Source organism: Heliconius melpomene, chromosome 18 (genome assembly GCF_056956725.1).
Source record: "Heliconius melpomene rosina isolate 202511_hmr_F chromosome 18, ASM5695672v1, whole genome shotgun sequence".
In the NCBI taxonomy this organism is placed as follows: Eukaryota; Metazoa; Arthropoda; class Insecta; order Lepidoptera; family Nymphalidae; genus Heliconius; species Heliconius melpomene.
In genome coordinates, this window is record NC_140406.1 from 12,348,716 (window position 1) to 12,370,722 (window position 22,007).

Genomic DNA, 22,007 nt, shown 5'->3' on the forward strand with positions numbered 1-22,007 from the left:
AGAGGCTATAATAGGGTAGTGTCATAGTATTTGATTATAAACGCGGTTGTTGTGTTCGATTCATCAGGTCAGGACCAGGTAAAAGCAAGCAGTTAGAAGTTATATGTTAGAAATTTTATGTAAATGTAAAATTTATTCAATATATAACTCGATATTTAAAAAAATTGCGCTCAAAACGTAAAATCGTTGAATTTATTATATACTAATGGCAGTCGGCTCAGTGGTCTGTATTTTTACGCTTTTTAAACTTAAATTATGCACATTTCCATTTGAAGTCTTTTTATAACATATACTAGTTTTAACGTTTATAATAAATACTATTTTATATCCATAATAAATCGGTCGCTTCCATTCGTTTAAATTTTAACGTTACGTTTAATATATTGTAATAATTTTTTTGGATGTGTATAGCAGTCAAATTATGTTTAAACTACACCTGTAGTGTCTGCCTGTGAACGTGATGGTTGTAGGTTCCATTCCCACTCTTAGGAAAATATTATATTCTTTTTCTCGTTCTTTTAAAATGGATTGACAGCAGAGTGAAGGTTTTTTGGCTTTTATAATTTCTTCAAGGCGACAATATTTCTATATAAAAGGACTTGTCCTCACTGACTGAGGTAAGACGCACGCACAGCCCTAACCGCTGATGGTAGAAAGGTGAACTTTGGACAGATGTTTACTTTCGTAATCTGGACATCCACTAAGAAGGGATTTTGAAAAATTTTAACCCTAAAGGGGTGAAATAGGGGTTGAAAGTTTGTATGGAATAATCTTTAAATCGCCACCAATTTTTATAAAATTTGAAATTTAGACTCTTAAAAATATTTCATTGAACACATGTTTCGTAGTTTATTTTAATTCATCCTCTAAGGGTGCGAATAAGGGGTTAAAAGTATGTATGGAAAAATCTTTAAATCGCCACCGATTTGTATAAAATTTAAAACTTAGACTCATAAAAATATATCATTGAATACATGTTTCGTGGTTTATTTTAATTCATCCCCTAGGGATGTAAATAAGGGGTTGAAAGTTTGTATGGAATAATTTTTAATTCGCCACTGATTTTTATAAGATTTGAAATAGAGACTCTTAAAAATATTTCATTGAAAACGTGTTTTATGGTTTATTAGAATTCACCCCTAAATACGCAAGCGAAGCTGCGCGCGTCCGCTAGTATTTCTATAAATTGGTACTAAGAACGAATTAAGGTTCCCTTTTCGTATTATATCAATTTAAATTATATATATTTACTTCACTTCTTGCTACTGAACGGTTAAATACCCATTGATGTAGGCGACAGTCGTCTATTATTTGTAAAAAAACTAACTTCGGTCATTTAAGGCAATCTTTACACGGTTTGAGTAGTAATTATGAAGTACGACACCCTACTATTATGGTAATAGATAGGTTAAATTTGGAAAGTTTTTATTTATGTTTGGAATACTTTTTGTGGTAATGGCTGTACCTCAGAGTGAAGTGACCACTGTACAAAGGAGAGAAGAGAGAAAAAGAGAAATCACCACTCACCACAAAATATTAAAAACCACTGCTACATGTGGAACTAAATAAATAAAGAACATAGTAAAAAAATCCCATCTATAAAATGCAAAAGTCTTGGTAGCAAAAGAAACAAAAAAAATCTCTTTATAATTGATATAAATGTTAGACAGAGATGGCATCGAACCTACAACCTTTGCCTCAGTACACAAGTCCCCACATTATTCTTAAACTACGATCTCTATCCCATTACAAGTTTGTGCACCATAACACCACATGTCTGCGTCGCGTGTGCTTAATGGTAACAGAGAGTCCGCAAATTGCAATCGTATGGGGTGTCCAAGCTGTTGATAATAATATTACTACTAGTGATACCCCTTGTAGTGCAGAGGTAGTGTTTTTCACTATACAACAATACGCGCACTGTATCACTACGCTATAACGGCTATTGTAACGTAGTGTAAGTTATTCACTATGCAATCAATGGTTGTAAGTTCAATTTTCTGATTAAAATGATCACTAGATTCGTATACATATTATATTAAATTATTTGCTCAATTGAAATTAAATATAACTAAATTATTTATATATTTCTATTTAAAATAAAATATCTTATTTTGTACATACCTGCACTAGCTTTTACTTGCGGCTTTGCCCCTTTTGATCGGGCGGAAATAACTACCATTTTGTATGGACACAACACATTCTAAAGCGAATTTTAAATTTGATCTTGAGATGCTGATTTCTTTTATAAATTATATATCTATGAAGGAAAACGACATCTCAAGATCAATCTCAGGCTTGACAAATACACGCGAATGTAATAACGCGATGTAATATAGCCTGTAGCCTTTTTCAATAACTCCAACTATCTAACAGAAAAAGAATTCCAATGTATTTTTAACAATTTTTAAGCGTTATTCGTCACTTAGGGGAGAAAAATACTTTCTAAGAAACGGACGGATTTTCTTGGACGATTTCCAACAGATTCGGGTTCAAATCCCGCTACGGTCAATATTTTTATTTGGTTTTTAAAAAGTTATTCCAAAGTAGTTCGTGAGATAAGCGCATTCAACCAAACACACTTCAACTCTATGATATTAGTACAGATTAGGATAGAAGTACTAAGACTTGTATTTTACAAGTATACTTTGTTTGACAAATTCAGTGGACAAATTGGTCAATTTACTGTTTAAATGCGATACTATAGCATGGACACCTCAGCTAAGGAGCATATTCTGGACGAAGATTTGCGGTTATCTTCTCATGCAAGTTAATACGGCTTAAATTATAGGTTTAACAGACTATATACATATATAAGAACCGACGTAAAAATATAGCTTTTAAAGTATCTGTGGGACATAATGGGTATATTATTTTTATAATTACAGTAGTAATAAAGGGATATTGAGGTGTTTTTAACTGGTTTTAACTAATGACTGTATCAATTGAATGGAGAACAACTATTAGCAGTTATTTGTGTCATTGAATATTTAAAGATATAGTAGAGTAAGTATTGGTCGACTACGATATAGACGATTCTTCAGTCGGTTCACACGTTAGATTATTAGCACGTAAATGTTAGGCAAAATCACAATATATCTAGTGAGCTGAGCTTAATAAATTTAATTAATGATCGTCGCAATTTTTCAATTCATCATTTTTCATCGTTTCAATTGAAACTATTCAACAAGATTAGGTTTTCGAAAAATAATCTAATATATAATAATAAATATAAAAATAAAATATAATAATTATATGATAAAAATAGCACAGCTTGCAATAACTCATAGAGCTGCTGGTGAAAGCTTACGTATAATCTCTTTCTCATACAAAATACTATAAAAGACACGGACGCGAGGCGGTTCGCGTTGCGCTTCCATATACATATAAGGATAGGCAACATACTGTCTTAATTGCATAAGTCACGGGTTCATGCCCGATTAAGGCATAGATTGAATTAACTAGTACGTGTGAAATGTATTTGCATTTGAGCATTTGTTACCTTTTATTTTGTATGTAGCATGAACCACTGGCAGCTGAATGGCGGAACTTAACGCAGCGAGACGCTGTTCCACTACACCACAATGAAATAGATTATTATGTCTTTTTTGGTATATATTTAGAAATAAAATATACTTAAAGCCATACGAAATAAAAAATATATGTTACTACTATAAAGTACTTAAAAGCTTCAACGTGAACATATCGACTCTTTAAATTAAAAATATTTTAATATAGGTTTTAATGTTTAATACATATATTTCATATAAAAAAAAATTCTTGCTTAATCGTATAGTAGAATTATTTAAATAAAATATATTTTTAAAGAATACAGTAGTACTAAAGATTTTTTTTGGTTATTTGTCTAATGTATTGCTTTAGGACTGGTTTTATGTTGTGTAAATAGCGAATATTTGCTTATAATTTATTATTATATTTTGTTTTATGTATCTCTATGGAAGAAGAGATGATTGCTAGAATCGACTATAGGGGTGAATGCCTTAGTAATTCTGTAAATTGATTATTTATACTAAGTATATTGATTATTTAACTCTGCTTATTATCTCTATCAAGTTTAAAAATATTTTTTTGCATTATTTTGCATATAACTTGAAGAATTACATATATTCTTTTAATTATATAATAATTATTTTAATTATCAATAAATCTTAATAAAACATACACTAAATGTTAAGGAAAGTTTGCCAAATTACAATAGTGAAAACTTGCATTGAAATTTGTAAATCTGTTTCTGAGATTACCGTACAGAAATGCATAAACAAACAAACAAACTTTTAATAAATCCTTATTTTGACTTCAGTTATAATTTTATTATGTGTATAGATAGAATATAACGAGCATTTTAAATTTGAAGCTAACTTTAATTATGCACCTGTTTCTATTCATAAAGTTATTTACTAAGAAAACACCATTTTCATAAAAATTTAATGTACTTGTTGAATTAATTTTTAAAGAAATTAGAACTGAAAAGACGAGATAAAGAAAAAACTTAGGGTTTAAGCTCATTTAACCTTCACCTAGGCGTATCTTAACCCAGTTATGACGTCACCTTGCCGCCGCATTAAGGCGGCACTTGACACAAAATGTATAAGTAGCATTCATTAATAAATGCATTAAGAATTTTTTTAAAAGTTAAAAGCGTGCCTTTTTGAGTTAAAAATATGTTTGAATATTTTTTTTTATTTTCTTTTATGTGGTAAAGTGTTAAAACACTTACGTTTGGCATTTACCGCCATATTCATGAAACATTGCGTGTTAAATGGCGGAATATAACGCCGTGCTTTTACTTTTTACCAAAGCGAGGAAATTAATTATTTTTTTATTAATTAATTCGCCATATACTTGGGGAAAAATCGAACCCACAACTATGATATCAGTCTATTAATCACTAACAACTTGCACCGTATCTTTTCAAAGTTCATACAATTTTCGGTCATTAGCTTTAATTCGTTAATAGCCTAATAATAATAAAGTAGTCTTAAAATTACAGATTATGAAGTGTAATAATAGCGTCTATAAAAGAGTTTGCTTTGCTATCACCTCAGTCGTAAAAAGAACGTAAAATAAGATTTAATACATATTTATATATGGAGATATTATGTTTTAGTTAAATTATGGTAAAAATTAATTGTATTATACTTTTTTAGATGTTTTTTTTATAGATAAACTCACAAACTATTTATTTTTATATGTACCTCTCTATGTATGGATATGTCTATGTATGGATTTTGTAAATTACATATTTATGAATGGAAACTGCCTCTCAAGACCGATCTCAGCATTAGGTGCGCTTTGTAAATACGTCGCTAATTAGTTTACGTAATTTAATTATACCAGAATTGGGTATTATATAGCATCTTACTTAAGTGTCATATATAGGTTACCTTCGCTCTCAAGGATGGCAACTCATACTTAGTGCTTCTGATGTTGGAGATGTCCATAGGTTAAGGTAAACACTTACCATCAGGTAGTCCTTCTGCTCTTTTGCTCTCATTTTTTTAATTAAAGAATCTTAACAGTAATGAGCTTTTTTGCTTTGAGCTTTGCGTATTCTCATATAACGAGGTCAGCTTACTTGTATTTTTTATCTATTAAAAATTTTGTGGTGTGCTGTAAACCTCTAAACCACAATTGTTAAATTAAATCGGAAAAACTTCTAACTTCTAACTACTATAATAATTAAAACAACTAGTCGAAATCGCTTCCTCATACACTAATATTTAAGTTTACACTGCTATATAAATTATAAAAGTTACTTAGTGAGGCCAGTCATGGCACACAGGCACAAGCTCGCGACTGTAAACGCAACAGGTTGTGAGTACCTTCGCTCTGGTAACGACGATGTTGAGTTCTGCCACTCAACACACAATGCCTCCTGAATTCAGCGGAAGTGACTTAATGCAATGTCTTAAAACTAGCTTCTCCGGGTAACTAGCTTCTCAGGCCTCTGTCTACTTCTCTCTAGAACTCTGCCTACCCTGCTATGTGTGGGATCGACGTAAAGCTACTTATTTTTCTATGAGTCTAATTTGAAACCACGTATATTTTATCAAGTTTGACTTATCACAATTGCATCTACGTATAAAAATAATAACATATAATTTCACTTATCATTTTTAACATCCGAATCTCATACAATTCGATATAATTTAAAAATTTTCACTTTATTAAAACCAGGCGTACAAGATTGACAGATCGTATCTCACGTTATAACCAAGTTCGTAATTAGTTTAAAAATGCTAATGGCATAGGTCCGTTTCGCATGCAACCGTCAAAATTGACGAGCAAAGTGTGAAATTGCATGATGATTGTAGAGCCTGATGGGGGCAACGGCATGTGGGGTAGTGTAATTTATATTGATTATCCCTAAATGATATTTAACAATGTTGTTCGTGTGTTAGGCAAGACGCGGCGTTGAGTTCCGCCACTCAACACGCAATGCTTTTAGAATTCGGTTGAATGTGGGGAACGGAAGTGTCTAAATGGGAACAAAGTGCCTTGATACTAGGTTCCCATGTTCTCTTTGCGTACCCTGCTGCATGTGCGGAATACAGCATGAAGCTATAATAAGTGTAAATAAATAGTAATTATAAAACGGAAATACACAATTCTGTTTATATAAATATCCATACGAGAAGCAAAGGGCGCCTTTTTTGGGATTCACATTCATTTTCTAACTTTTACGACATTGCACGTTGTGTGGATTCTAGGGCGAGCAAAACTGAAATTAATTTATTGACCTAATTGGAAATCGAACCTACGACTGTCAGCTTTACATTCATACTCTACAGGCTCATATATAATAATTATTCATACATTATTAAATCATTTTTCCCAACTGCCTTCGCTTACCCGAAAACAAATGAAATTTGATTAACGCGAACACAACGTTCAGTAATGAGAAGAAATCCGCGCAACGTATTATACTCGCTTATTAAGATTGATGTAGCACTTATTAAATTCCCTTACGTCGATATACCTGAAGCCTTTTGTTTTGTTTGTTATTAATATAATAATACAAATATGTATGTATGGGGGTTGTAATTAAGGTAAAGCTATTGTGGCGCAGTGGCAGGATGTAGGCGCGGTGGTTGCAGGTTTGATCGTAAGTTGAATGTATTAAAACCTGGTAATATTTAAATTATTTTAGTTTTCTCACTTTGATGAGATAAAAAATTGAGCGGAAAGTAACGAACAGAGTGTAGTGAGTGACTAGCTTCTCTCTTCTAAATCTCATCTCATTGAAATATCTAAGAAAATTGTGTTATATATGGTTAATGATTTTTTTGAGCTTTTGCTTTTAGCTTCTCCCATAAAAAGGCAGGATGAACTTAGGCTCGTATTTAAAAACCGCTTTCAAGTCTGTAATCGACCTTGAGAAGCCGTTTTCATTCATACATGGTATATCTATGAATGAAAACTGTATCTCAAGATCGATTTCAGTTTTAGCTCGGTTTATAATAAAGGCCTTAGTGTTAAGGCACTCCGTTCACCATTTACTTTTTATTGAAGGCTTTCAAACTACAACTAGGTACCTATCTAATTCTAAAAGTCATAATAACGGATATAGTACGCTAATTCCATGCTTAATAAAAGCACAAACACAACAGTGACATGCAACTTGTACCGACTACGACTTGTTCGGAACAGTTCGCAAAGTTTAATTTAATTTTACACAGAAATTTGGGTAAATAAGTTAGTAAGTTTGAGCTTGATAGCTGTAATGCCATTAGAGTGGAGTGTGTATACAATCTGTCTAAACTTTTGAACTAGAACACTTTAGTGTTGCCTCATTCTTATATGGTGGATATGGTTATGGGTGGGAATTCCCCGCTCTGGTGGATAGAGTACGGCGTTAGTTCCGTCGTCCAACGTATTACGGTAACGTATTTAGGCGGAATACAGAGAGAGCCAATCTTCTTAATGGTAAACTCTTTCCGTGCCTTGCTACATACATATGTGCAGAATCGTAATTATTATATATCAAATATAGTAATTTTGAGGTTATTATGATATGTATGAGCATTTTAAAATAACAAATGACATGACATTCCTCTTGAGAGAATAACAGCTCGAAAATTTTGTACAGATAATAATAATATAATTGGACATTCTTAAACATTTAAAATTCAATTAATTTATTTTAAAATGAGACATTAATTGCAACAAAGTCTCTAAGGAAGAAATTCCAAGAGGCGTACAAGTCTCCCGAAGTTCAAACTTTTATCTCCTTCTAAATATATTTATGTATTTTTAAAAAATACACCAACGGAATATCAAACTCGCTTCCTCCGATTAGTCTACCTCTAACAAAGGCAAAGCAAACTTTTGTATGCAGCTTAGTTTTATTTGAAAACTATACTATTTTTTTCCTAAAATGTCGACTCACTGTTTTTTAAACAGAAATGTAGTCTGAAATGCGTAAAATTGGAGTTCTGTAGTGCTCTTTTGTTATTCGTGATATTTTTACCGCTAGCCAGAGACGTAATGACTATAGAAAGTTTATACTAAAGTATAAAAAAAAATAATGATAAAAATAAGTTGTGACGTAGTGGCACAAGCGCGTATCTGTACATGCAGGATGAAGGTTCGATTCCAACTCGAGGAAATGAAATATTTAATATATGTTTTTTCTTGTGTCGTTTTTCTTGAATTTCCGTTTTGATTCTACTGCCTTAATTAATAATAATAGAAAGCAATTATACATTAATAATTTAAAAAAAAAACCTTCGCATAAAGGCAAGTGGTTCTTATATACTTCGCACAAAAATGGCGGTCATTCAATAAATGTATATATCTACTAAAATTTAAACCTTGTAATACAGGCTGTTATAAAAGATTGAACCAATGCATCGCTATGATACAATGTTACCCTACTCTTCAAGGGAAATAAAAAAAACTGTATTTAATTGGCTTTTATACTGCTTTGAACGTTCTATTTTCTGCTTCCATGTCCCTATATACATTTACATCAGATGACAATAAAATGGAACGATTCTACATTTTCTAGTACACTCGTCTACTTTGCCCTTGATGCGTTTTGATGAATCTGATTCAATAGCAAGGGTCGGCTTTAAGTTACATATTAAAAAGTTATATTTGCTATACTAACTATAAAAAAATGATGCCTATAGGTAAAAGGGTAATTGAGGTAAGTAAGGGTTATTGAGTGTTAGTGAAGAACCCCACTAGGGTTCTGTATCTAAATCATTACAAATGTTGGTTCACAGTTCAATATTATTGAATATATTAGCAAAAATTAAGGCAATATTTTGGAAAATTATCAGTTATCAGTAAAGCACAATAAAATGTATAGTTTCTTGTCAATAGAAATTATGAAATTTCCAGTACAAAATCAAAACTAACTAGAAATTGAAAATAATCAATTACCCCGAGTGGGAATCGTACACACACCCGCCATATTTACAGGCAGATGCTCTACCGCCACAACTACCTCAAGTAGATTTGGTTCTTTTTATTATGGCGTTCCGAGCGTGCCAGTATAGCACATATCACTAAGTAAAAAAAAAGAAAACCATTTTAGACACAATAAAATATGTCAGTAAAATATTCACTCCCCATGAAACAGAGTCAAGGACAATATCAAATAACAAGATGACAACTTTATAATAAGATTTTTTACGAATAACCCCACTAATTGTGTAAAAAACGTTGAAAAAAATATATCATTCGTTACGTTCCTTAATGTACCAACAAACTGGAATTCCATTGTTAAATATCAAAAGTCGTTTCAATAGTTGTTAAAATGAGTCACAACACTTGTTTGGTTTTTTTAACTAAGTAATGAGGAACGTTTGAAAAACGTCTGTTAAAATGATGTTCGTTGCAGCGTTCAGTTACGCCACTTTAACACTAGTTTTGCCGTCTTAACACTAAGGTGGAAACCTTCCTATTTTGCCATATGCGAAAAAGGGGTAAAGAAAGCATTATAGATAGAAGGCATTAAATTTTTATTATATAAAACCTATAAATAAAAGTGAATAATATTCTGGAGGCATGTTGGGTGGTAGAACTTAACGCCGCGTTTTGCCTCGTTACCATAGCGAAGAAATTAAAATATTAAATTTTTCATTTCTTAGAGTGGGCATCGAACTCATTACCTGTTGCGTATTTAGTCGCACGCCTGTGCCCCTGCGCCACTATTTGCTCTCACTATGTTTTTTCTATTTAGAACAAAAAAAATGTATTAATATATACAGCAATAAATCATTTTCTTAAATATAAAGTTTATGGAAAGAAAATTTCTTATATAACGTAAACTTTCTTTTTAAACTATATTAATAAAGCAAGAAGTAAAAGTTGAGACGATGAAGTATTGCAATATTACTAACAATATAATAAAAGTTATATTTTATGCAATTTTTGAATTTCTGGTAAATATCTTAATAATTACTTAATTATCGAGTGTTTCAAAGTTTACTTAGCTGTAAAAAAACAGCTTCACGCTTTTTCACGCATAACACGTGTAGGTAGCGAAAAACTAGTGGTAAGATCATTCCATTTCCTATTTCTCTCCAGTATATATGTAGTATGTACATAGGTATACCTATATCACTTTCAGTTTTATGGCAACCTCAATTTTAATATATTCTAGACGTATTAATAAAAAAATCATACTAAAATAACAACTAAAAAACTATTTTAGAACTAACAAAACAGTTCGAATACCTACTTATTGTTTAAAAACACTGCGGTTAATGAACAAGGCAACCCTGGTACCGTGTAAAAGGAAAAAGGGAACAATAGCAGGTAGCGGCCGTCAACTAATTGAATACACCCGATGCTAACGCGCATAAAATTATCTGTTACCATTTTTGTTAATCCGTGATAGGTAGATTAAAATATGGGTAGATATTTTATGTGTTGGGGTATAGGTAGTATAATGATAGTGTCATATTATTCCGTTCTCTGATATCTTTCTAAATAGGAGTAGAGGTATAGATGCAATTGGAGATAGATTTTTTTTCCTGGATTTAGCATGCTAGGCTAATAGAACTTAGTGTCAAGACATTCCGTTTTTGGCTTTTTCAAATTTACTACCAGACAAATATTAATTTTAGAATATATATTTTATGCATGTAGAATTCGGCGAGCTAGTGGAGCTTGAAGTTATTATAAACACGTTCAATAATATAAATGGCACTTTGCCCCGATAGTGTTATTTAAGAGTTGTAATATAATTGATTGATATATATATGTATTAAGGAAATAATTGAGGCCCTAGTGGCGCAGCGGCACAGTATCTTAATGCGAAGGTTCGATTTCCAGTCGGGGCTTAATTCTTTTCATTATCTCGCTTTTCATTGCCCCGCTATATGGAGAATATAGCGTAAAGATATAAAACGAAAAACATGTCAAATTAACTATATGCTCCAACTAACGTTAAACATCCAGTTTAAAACAAAAAGCTAAGTAGAGTCGTAACATTTAAGAAAAAAGAAACAAAACACTATTCGCCCTCAAATATTGAAACATTTCTTTTCTATCGCTCGTTCTTTATACACGACTTTTGACTATTTCCAACTTAAATTCATTTTGCTTTTTAAATGCAGAGGACCTTTTTTTTGTTCTGATGGCCGAAACCCTAATGGTCGCCCTTAACGAGACTTTTTAAGTTTTATCGTTCGTTTTTTTTTGTTGGGTTCCCCGTACATACAATACAACCTAATGTTTTTAGGACTTCTGTGTTTAAAGTTAAGTTTTGTGGGGTATACGTGGTGTTTTTAGTGATACGTCACTTCGTAAGGCTATAGTGCCACAGTGGGACGTTGGAATATAAACGCGATTATTGTAGGTTCCTCTCGTGCTTTTTCTATTCTACGCTCTGGCTCGCAAAACGCGGCGTTGAGTTCCGTCATTCTACACACGATGTTTCGAATACCTTACTACATGCGGGATACAGCGTGGAAAATTGTAGGTAGAATATACCATCTCTATACCTATAAGCTTTTAGTTTACCGTTCTGCTCGACGTGATTCATATTAAATTTCCTTTAATATTTAATGACTCTTTCGTTCACGATTTATTCATATTTTTATTTACATCTCGATAAGACTGTCAGTACTTGCAATATCAGACAGTATAATTTACTTTAACTTGACCCGATATTGATAATAAATTTTCACACCAACATTTATTTACTCAACGATAGGTCGGTATAATGATACATATGTATGCAAAACTAATAATTTCAATAAACGAAGTGCTAATTATAGTAATTTATTGCTAAAGCGGTCAGTTTCATCGTATATATTAAATTTAAAACCGTTCATACATTAAAATACCAATTAATTGTTCACATATCATACAAATTTGCTAAAAATGCGAATAAATATATATAGAATATACCAGAGATATTATTAAAAGTTTCTAAACTAGAAACGTTGTCAGTGTGCATACCTGTTTTTTTTATTAAAGACGGGCTCAGGCTTAAACAGAATGCAATATCCCGTGGTACCCTACCTACCTACGGAGAGCGGCCAAGACCGAGAGCGACGCTACAAACAATACACGAGTCTATCTGGTTATATTAACCGGCTGTGTGCAAACGTTATGGGATCAGTTAGGTAAGTCGCGTTCCAATGGCTCTACATTTCGGGCGGGTAGCAAGTCAAGCGTGGCCGCCGAGGCAACCATGCGCCGCGCATTCTTGCTTCTTCACCAATCCCGACCAACTTCACGCCAGTTTCGTCCGAACCGCCGCACGGGATGGACCTGTGACGCTCTACTACAGAAATTATCGTACATTATAACACTTAAATAGTTTAGAGTTGACTTAAATTAATTTAAAACTGTGTTTAAGACTGTTTTTGGACATAAATAGACATGGGACGTTGTTTAAAACGGCGAATTAACTCAGAACTACGATGACTGAAAGTTTTAGTTGGGGAATAAAAGTTGTCCGAATGCACTCGGCTACAAAAAAAATGATGTGCTCGTAATAGTGATGGCCTGATGGGATCGCAGTGCGACTGTTCGTGAACCGTGTAGCTAGTGATGTGCTGTGATATAAATTATAAGCAATCGCGTAGATGATTGCCATTTTTGTGTGTGATAATATTAGTTTATTAGTTACCAAAGATTCCTGATGATCTTGTACATTAGTTTGTGCTTCATATTGGTAGTTTTAGGTGAGTCGATTTATTTTATTTTATTTTTTGTTCAGTCAAGTTATAGTAGAGTTTGTATTTTATAAGCCTATATAGGGATTTACGTCCAATGAATACAAGTGATAAGTTAAATATTTATGAGTTAACGTTTGCTTTTGCATTCAGTAAGAACGTCAAAACAATGCGTTATCTGTATTGAACAGAGTGAATGGTTAATTCATTATGAATTAATAAATAATAATTAATTTTATACGTGATTCATAGAAAACAACTTGTATCAATGGTTGTTAAAATATATTAGAAATATATATAAAATACAAAATTTTCAAGTGTTTCACAAGTATCGGTTTTAGAAGCCCAATTTAACTTAAAGCCAATCAAAACTTTGAAATTGCATCGTTAATCGTAGCAGAGATAAAGTAACAGAAGGTAATTTAATTAATGAAATCTAAACGAAACCCGCATAGTTTCGGAGTTAAAGTAAATAATTCAAAATGTTTCGGTCCGTGACTCAAACGGTTTTAGCTAATTTTAGAAGATACGTCTACTATCAATTAGAGAAACTCTCTAACACACGTGTTTATAAAATAAATGTTTCAAAACATTTATTTTTAATTAATTACTTTTAAGTTATATGTAGATCACTTTTAATGTTTATTTTTTTTATGCCCAAAGAGTTGTAGCTCATAATTTAGTTTGCGTGAGCTTATAAAAGGTAAAATCTAGTTTTTTTTTTCCGAATTTAAGGCTTTCTTAGCGCGTCCTTACACATCTTAATATATACCTAATTTCAGCGTTCTACACCGCACGTGTTACATCTGTCAGTCAATCAATATCGGAAGTTATATACAGTTATATATGTATATGTACTTTATATATTACATAGTTATTTCTTCAACGTGCAGGAAAAGTAGGTGATATCTTCGATCTGTTCGACATTTTAAATAACAAAATTGTCGAGTAAAAAATTAAATTATTTTAAGAAAAAATATAAGTTCAGCAAGACTGGATTCGCCTATTACCCTGAACACGTATTTCTATATAATAAAAAAGACATCTCAGGAGGAACTCAAATCGTGCGACCTGGTCACGTTCACATAATTTAGTTTGCCTCGGTTTGTCTGTCGGTTGTCCACTTTCCAAAAAATACTCGGTCGTATCGAAAATGTATTTTTTGTAGCTTTTGTTTGGGATTTTTTTTAAATTATTGTATTTGTGTCTTCTTTTTTAATTTAAAGGTTTTAATGGTTAACCCTTATGGAAAAATTTGTGATTTATGAACATAACGTGTATATTTATTGTGAATATAACCTTATAAATAAATTATTTTTGCTATGTTAAAATTTTATCAGGTAATTAGTTTAAAATGTAAATTTTAGTTCTAGTCGGCCTATCATAAAGTACAAAAAGGATTCTTTCCTATAGTAAGTGAAAAGTGACGAGAGAAATATTCTAAAACGATATTTTCTTAAATAAAACTACTAGTAGAGCTCTACCTATGCTCACCAAAATTATGCATACAAGTATCATATTAATAATTAAAAATAAACACGAAAAACGAATAAATTTTCATAAAGTCAAAATATATTCAAGAACCGTTAAAATATCCACCAGTTCCATACTAAATCTATCGTCGTCATTTTGTAGGGAAATTATGTTAATTAACTTTTTTACCATAGGAATTTAATTAATTTTAGGCAATAAAGCACTTTATCTCAAGCATTTCCATATCTCAGTCAATCTCGTATCTCCCAATCGATAACGGGACCCGAATTCTCGTTTATAAATCGATTAATATTTAATTGTATCGATACATTAATTAGAATCACCTGTTTTTTTTTTGTATTAACGTTTTATGTTCCAAAGTTTAATTATTGGTTCAATTTTAAGTTGTTTTGGAACATCTGTTTTAATTAATTACTGTATTGGAATTTTGCTGTCTAAATATTTTAGATATAAAACTGAAAAATGTATAGTATAGACTTTTTCTTTTTTTTACTTTACGCTGTATCAACCTCGATATATTCATTTATTTATAAAAAAATAGTGGTTGTCGCTTCGATTTATACGTAAATGTTAGTGATTTTTACAGACATTGTTCATATGTAATGTTTAGCATAAAGAAATTGTTCGCAGTAAGTAACCATCTTTATATACGCTATGAAAGTACAATTGTATTTTTCTGCCGTTTTCTAAGAATCTTTCGTCCTCTCATACATCTTGTTAGGAAAATATTATTATTGAGTTAGAATAACTTTTTTAACATATCGTATCATATGAATAACAAAGTAATGATTTAAACATTTATACGTTTTATATCTTTTAAGATTTTTTATTATATTACGACTGATAAGAAAATTCAGCCTTTTATTTATTTCTCATATTGAAAGAATGGTTTAAAAATCTAATTTCTCCTTTTGGTTATAAGTTTTGTACAAAAAGAATACTATCTTTCATACTGGACTACATAATAAAATTGATAATATACAAATTTCTAATACTTAAAGTGTACCTAAAGTGCCACATATCTTTATTAGTTTCGTAGGCAATATAAAAATATTTCTACTTTAACTATAAGCTACTTGAAAATTTAAATAATTTAATTCATATGGTACAGTACAAAGTATACCTTTATCACGTGCTATTTTACCGCAATAGATATAAATACTTAGATAAGTAATATATTATACATTCAATAATTTAATTATTTAAATAATAATTATTATTTTAAACGTTTTTTAAGTTTGATATTTTATAAATTAATTAATATTATGGACTGAGTTTCACGTCACCACTAGTAGCGCCATCTGTTGTTGAATAGCGTTGTTGCGTGATATTGACGGTATTTTTTTGGAAAGTTAAAATAAAATTGAATTAATTATATACAATTGGAGCTCTATATTTTTAAATATAATACTGTTATTTTATATATATATATATATATAAAATAACAGTATTATATATATATATATATAAAATAACAGTATTATATATATATATATATAAAATAACAGTAACTTACGATTTTAATGCTCGATTAAATATTATATATGCTGTATTCGCTGCCCAAAATTTCTGTTTATTTTGGTATTTTACGTCCGCTAGCCTTGTTTTCAACTTTTTCCACATTTTTAGCTATATGTGTAAAATTTGTTTATTACTACTTAAATTTGACTTAGAACTGAGTAAATTCCTAAGCGAGATGTTATTTCAATTATACGATATTTAAATTCCATTTAATATCTATCTGATTCTGCCAACTCCTTACGTTTTGAGAAATACATGGGATTTCATAGACATGATCCATGTGTGGTCCAAAATCGATAACAATTTTTATAGACACTGAAAAAACTAACAATCGGTCACGTTCGTTGTAACTATTAAAACGTTACTACTTCCTATACCGAGTTGAGATCCGCATGTCAAAATAAACTTGGCGGCGGGGGGCCTTATGTTTTATGTTAGAGCTTTAGTACTATAAACGTTATAGTAATATAGTTGAGATTGAATACGATAGGTGTGGGTTCAAATCCTTTTCGAGAAAATAGTTTTTTTCAACTTCACGCTCTAGTCTATAATAGGGCGAGCAAACTAACCTTGTTTTAACAAATAATTCCCCCGAGTGGGATTCGAACAACACACGACCGTCAAGTTTATAGTCATTTTCTTGTGCCACTGCGCTATGGCCTCAAAATACTATAGTGAAATAAATTATATAATTTAAGCTAAATAATAAGCTTTTTATTGGTACTTTTGTCTCATTCATAATTCATTTTCATATTAAATCTTTAAATTAATTAAGGAAGTGATTAATATACAAAAGTTTTCCGTACAATTTTTGTTCTAATCCGGTTTCAGGAGATTTTAACGCTGTTTTTGTTACGTTGTTTTGTCAAACCCCTGTGGAGGAAGCAAAATATTTTATAAAATGACCGAATATGACAGATTGAACGATATTTACTGTTTGAGCGTAAATATTGAATATTATTTATTATTTTCTATTAGCTTCTCCGTCTTCCACTTTGGCGGAGCGGAACGCCGAGCTTTGTCTTGTTTTATAAATAAAACCATCGATTATTCTCCACGTTAACAATGTTTCTGGTAAAGGATAATGAATAACGAGCACTTTTGCTTCGGTCGTCTTTCACTAAGGCGATCTATCAGTAAACAATATCTAATAGCCCTTTAAAACAACCAACACGTGTTTAACTCCTACTTAATCTTATAAGCTAACTTACTTAAGACATCTCTCCACTTAACTTCTTTAAGACATCTCTCCACTGCTAAATGAGCTTTGATGATATTTTTTATTATTTTGGGTTGTATATATAATTTTTTCAACAAATTAGACTCCAGCAGATTAATGTTATTTTAAACTTGGGAATCACAAATGTATCTATAATATGAATGATATAAACTTTCAAAAGTATTAATATATCTAAGCATATAATTATTATTTCTCTCGCAGGATATTCCTCTCGCCTCAATCAAGTACAGAAAATCATCATATCAGATATTAATTTGACGGCCGGAAGTCCCAAACCACTAATGACGTTCATAATCGAGATATCACGATTAAGATAATCGATTTACTCTACTCATTCCTAATGATAATTAGTATCGAGCATTCTTCAATTGAATGAAATTGAATCTTAGTTCTTTATATAGTATATAGTTATATTTATTTATTAATAGGGTTTCAGTCTCAAAAAAGCGTTTTATATTCTATTTTATTTCTATTGTCATCATAATAATATAAAAGGGATACTGAGAAATTTAATATTAAATCGGGCATTCAACCCTTAATAAATTTCACAAAAAGTTTTATTAAATGTAGATGTAAACGGTAAATTATGAATATATATAATGAAATAACGTAAATGTACTATAAATTTATTTTATTTCTTCATCATTTCTTTGCAAGATCGCAAATTGTTGCAAGATTGTTTCGCTTAGTACCATAACCCAACACCCCACTATATTATCCAATTTTATAGCTTATACTATATCGCTAACGATAGCTTTCGCAAGTGGAAAGCCAGTATATCTCTCTATAACTAACACCGAGTTAACTAGCACCCTTTGCTTTCGTAAATATATTTTATGGCGTTTCTATAAAAAGTAAATTCTCAAAGAGTTTCATATGTGTAGATGTATTTAAAGTGAAATGTTTATAGTGTTCTTACTTTAAATACTGTTGAGACGCTTTTGATTAGTTTTAATTAACAATATATTTAATGTTCATATAAGTAATGTCATTTTTGAGGCCGAGGCCTCACTTGAGTTCTGTCACTCAACACGCAATCCCTGGAGATTTCGAGACATTGCATATTAAAGAAGGAAACGGAGGTGTTTTAATGAGAACGGAGTGTGACAACACTAGATTTCCTATATACCCTGCCTACCCTATTATGTGTGTGATACAACTTCAAGCTAAAAAATAATAATAAACGAGTCTCTTTAAAAATTGTTAAAAATATTTATTTGCAAAGAGTTGCCTTCTATGTCTGATACATCTAAACATTTAAGCCAATTAAGCTTAGTTTGCTAGACGTAAAATGCCGGTATTTCAAATAGACTTTGTTTTGTTTGTTTTTCTTGTTATTATATTCGTTATCGGCAATTCTGACAAGTTTGTAAAGTCAATTTATGTTGTTATTTTTTTTTTTAATATAAACAAGATAATAAAATATTTTATTCGTTTCCATATCATACTATAATTTACAAGACGTCGCTTTGACTATGCGAAGTAAAATAGGAAAATCCCGTTTTTTCCGTCCCCGTAGGTATTTCGATAAATCCTCCCTACAATCCCACCAAAGCTAAGTAAACTTAAATTAATAAGCGGAAATCGAACTTAGTACTACCTAAAATACATTTCTAAGACACATTTGTAAAATGTAACGTCAACATTAATAACATATATCTACACTTAAAATTGTCGCGTCGAGTTAAAGTAGCTCAATTCACTTAGAGGAAGCAGCGTCTCTATGGGTGTCTATTAATAGAGACCATAACTTACAAGTATCCGGGTTCGAGGATTTACAGAAAAAATATTTTTAAGCACTTTTGATATATTGTCGCGGAAGGCGGGGATGGAATGTGTTTTCTTTTATCAAGATTAAGATGTATTGAGATTTTAAGTGTGTTTGTGTTAGTTTTGATAGTGTGGGTTCGATTCCCGACTCGGGGCTTTCTGCACTTGTCAAGATTTTTTATATTTATATATTATAAAATGTGTAGGAAGAATAGAATAGAATATCTCTATGTTGTAGATAGAGAAAGCATCGAAACGAAGAGGAAGAAAGAAGATGTGTTTTAATAAAATATAAAATTTTTAAAAGTACATATTAGTAATTATTTAATAGGTTAGTTAGCTCTAATTTTTTAATAACCTTTAAATAATATACTGGTATTCACAAACTTGTAAGATTGTTTAGCTACGAAAATAATTCTAAGAGCGAAGTCTTGTAGAAGAACGAAAGAACAGCACTTAATATGTAGAAAAGAAAACGCAAAACAAACAAGTTGTTTACTTTATATTGCCATGAATAAAGGATTTTCCTTAAAATCTTTTCTTTGTTTCTTTAATATTAATGCGAAAATATATTATAATGTCGTAAAATAAGTTTAAATGGAGTATTGTCTTTATATTTTACGTAGAACTACTATAATCATAATATAGTCCACGCGAGACACTACCTTTATATACGACACGAAATTATACCATTATATTTTTTACTCTACTTTCTAGAGATTTTTTTTTATATGTAATGCAAATTCGAATATTATTTGATACTTTAATGAATACAAATTTTAAGCTCAAACTGTATAATTAACGTTTCTCACTTAAAATTCATCATCACTTGCTCGCTAACTTAAAAAAAACTACCTCTTGACCTACATAAATACTTTTTATTTATATCTTAAAAATTTTATGAACTATTGGTAAATTTACCCATTTTCGGGATTTTATAAAACATCTTTTTAGCTTCACACTCTATTCCGCACATAGGTATAAAGGACCTAGTGTTAAAATACTCCCGTTTCTATGAATATATTTCTCCAATTTACGCCGATTTCTCGAGGCATTTCTCATTGAGTGGCGTAACTGAACGCCGCGTCTCACAAACAATTAGTTCACCTGCAATATGACTTTTCGTTATACATTTACACTCTTTACTATTTAATATTTTCCGCAACATTAAACATTATGTTCTTATAAAGAGAGACGCAGTTAATCAATCATGTGAATGAATATTGTATAACACATGAAATAGGTCACGGACTTTCTTGATACAATGTGTGTATGAGATGCTTCTTTTTTTTAATAATACTTATTTGTACTTAGTGTTATTTAAATATTCTTATTGTTTTGGAGGTTTTTGTAACAAACAATCTTAAATGGATTTTGTTTAGAATGCATTTAATTAGTATATTAATTTAGTTATATTTGATGTTAGTAGTTTTGTTATTAGGTCTCTTACTCGGTCATGTTTCGATATAATTGAAGTTAACAAATTTTAATTATAATTTCTCTAACTGAGGATCGAACCCACAACCATCGCGTTTACAGTCAACCACTGTACCATGATGGTCTCATTACTTGATCACTAAAAATATTATATTCATTTGTAGAATAAAGTTAAAAATAAATATTTAAGAATCCATGAACTACCTACTTACATTTTACTAATAATGATATTGTCGCTCTGTATATACGCAGAAGCATTCGCTAATAAATATTTTATCATTTCATATCCATATTCGATAAACATAATTACTTACTCATAGATATATTAGATTCTGTAACATTATTACAATGAAAATCTTTTATTTTAGTGATCAAACTTTGTTTTTTATTATTAAAAATTGTAAATACTAATTTAACCTACTATTTTTATTCCAATATCAAATAATAAAGGATTTTGACGACGCGTTCTAAAGCCAAATAAAAGAAAAAATAGGCATTTACCCATATTTTATTTAAAATAAAACGAAAACATAAAAAATAAAGAAAAATCTATTAAAAATACATGTAGAATATTAAATTTCAACATGCAATATCCTCTACAAAGCCACTGTGGTTTTTGTGTGATGCACAAAAACACGACCTTGTTACTTCATTTCATAGAAATATAGTTTCGAGTTGATTGTTATTACTCAACTTGAATGAAGCCATTCGACTCTATCGATTGTTGGTAATTTCAAAGTTTTTATAAGCGATTTTTAATCAAAACCCAATTGTTTTTTGTTCGCCAAATCAATCAAAGGGGTTATTTTTTATCAGTTTCATACGAACAATATAATGCTGTGAATGAAAACATGTGTTTTAATTTTGAAATTGAAGTTATGTATAACTATTTTTAATATTATACTGCAAAAACTATAGGATATATTTTCGCGATATTTTTTAAGCCGAAGGTGAAAGCTAGTTATAAATATTACATCTCGAATACCTAAAAACAAATTAAGTCACGAGTTAATTATAGTTGTTAACTTAATAAGTGTTAACAGCTCCAACACAGAAACTGTAAATAAGTCCAAACAATGGAATGACAGCTTTATAACTAATTCATTTTTATCCAAAAAAATAACATAAAATATGTACATGCCATCATGTACATCCCTACTTTAGGCACATCACTATTCCATCTCGGATCCCACAATTTTTCACCTCACCAGCTCCAAGGTTTTGAATTTGCATTTGAGACTGATTTTTTTGAGATTTTTGTTTTCTTATTCTCTCATTTGTTTTGTTTACACGATATGACGGATTGACCTTTCAATGTTGTCAGTTTCAACGATTTTTGTATTTGTTTGTTAACTGTTAAGTTTTTGTATATACCTACTTAT

The 22,007-nt window shown here is 30.7% G+C and overlaps 1 protein-coding gene across 2 annotated transcripts in view; it reads left to right on the top strand.

Moving 5' to 3' along the window:
• The window catches only part of LOC146529616 (uncharacterized), a 384,832-nt gene that overhangs the window by 342,618 nt on the left and 20,207 nt on the right, over positions 1-22,007 (top strand). The window contains exon 1 of one of the 2 annotated variants that reach the window (XM_085201517.1): positions 12,710-13,172. The exons of the other annotated variant lie outside the window; for it this stretch is intronic. Coding sequence (XP_085057643.1) covers positions 13,130-13,172 — 43 coding nt within the window. The 5' untranslated portion in view covers positions 12,710-13,129. Of the gene's footprint in view, positions 1-12,709; positions 13,173-22,007 lie in introns of those variants that run through there. 2 annotated transcript variants of the gene reach the window in all.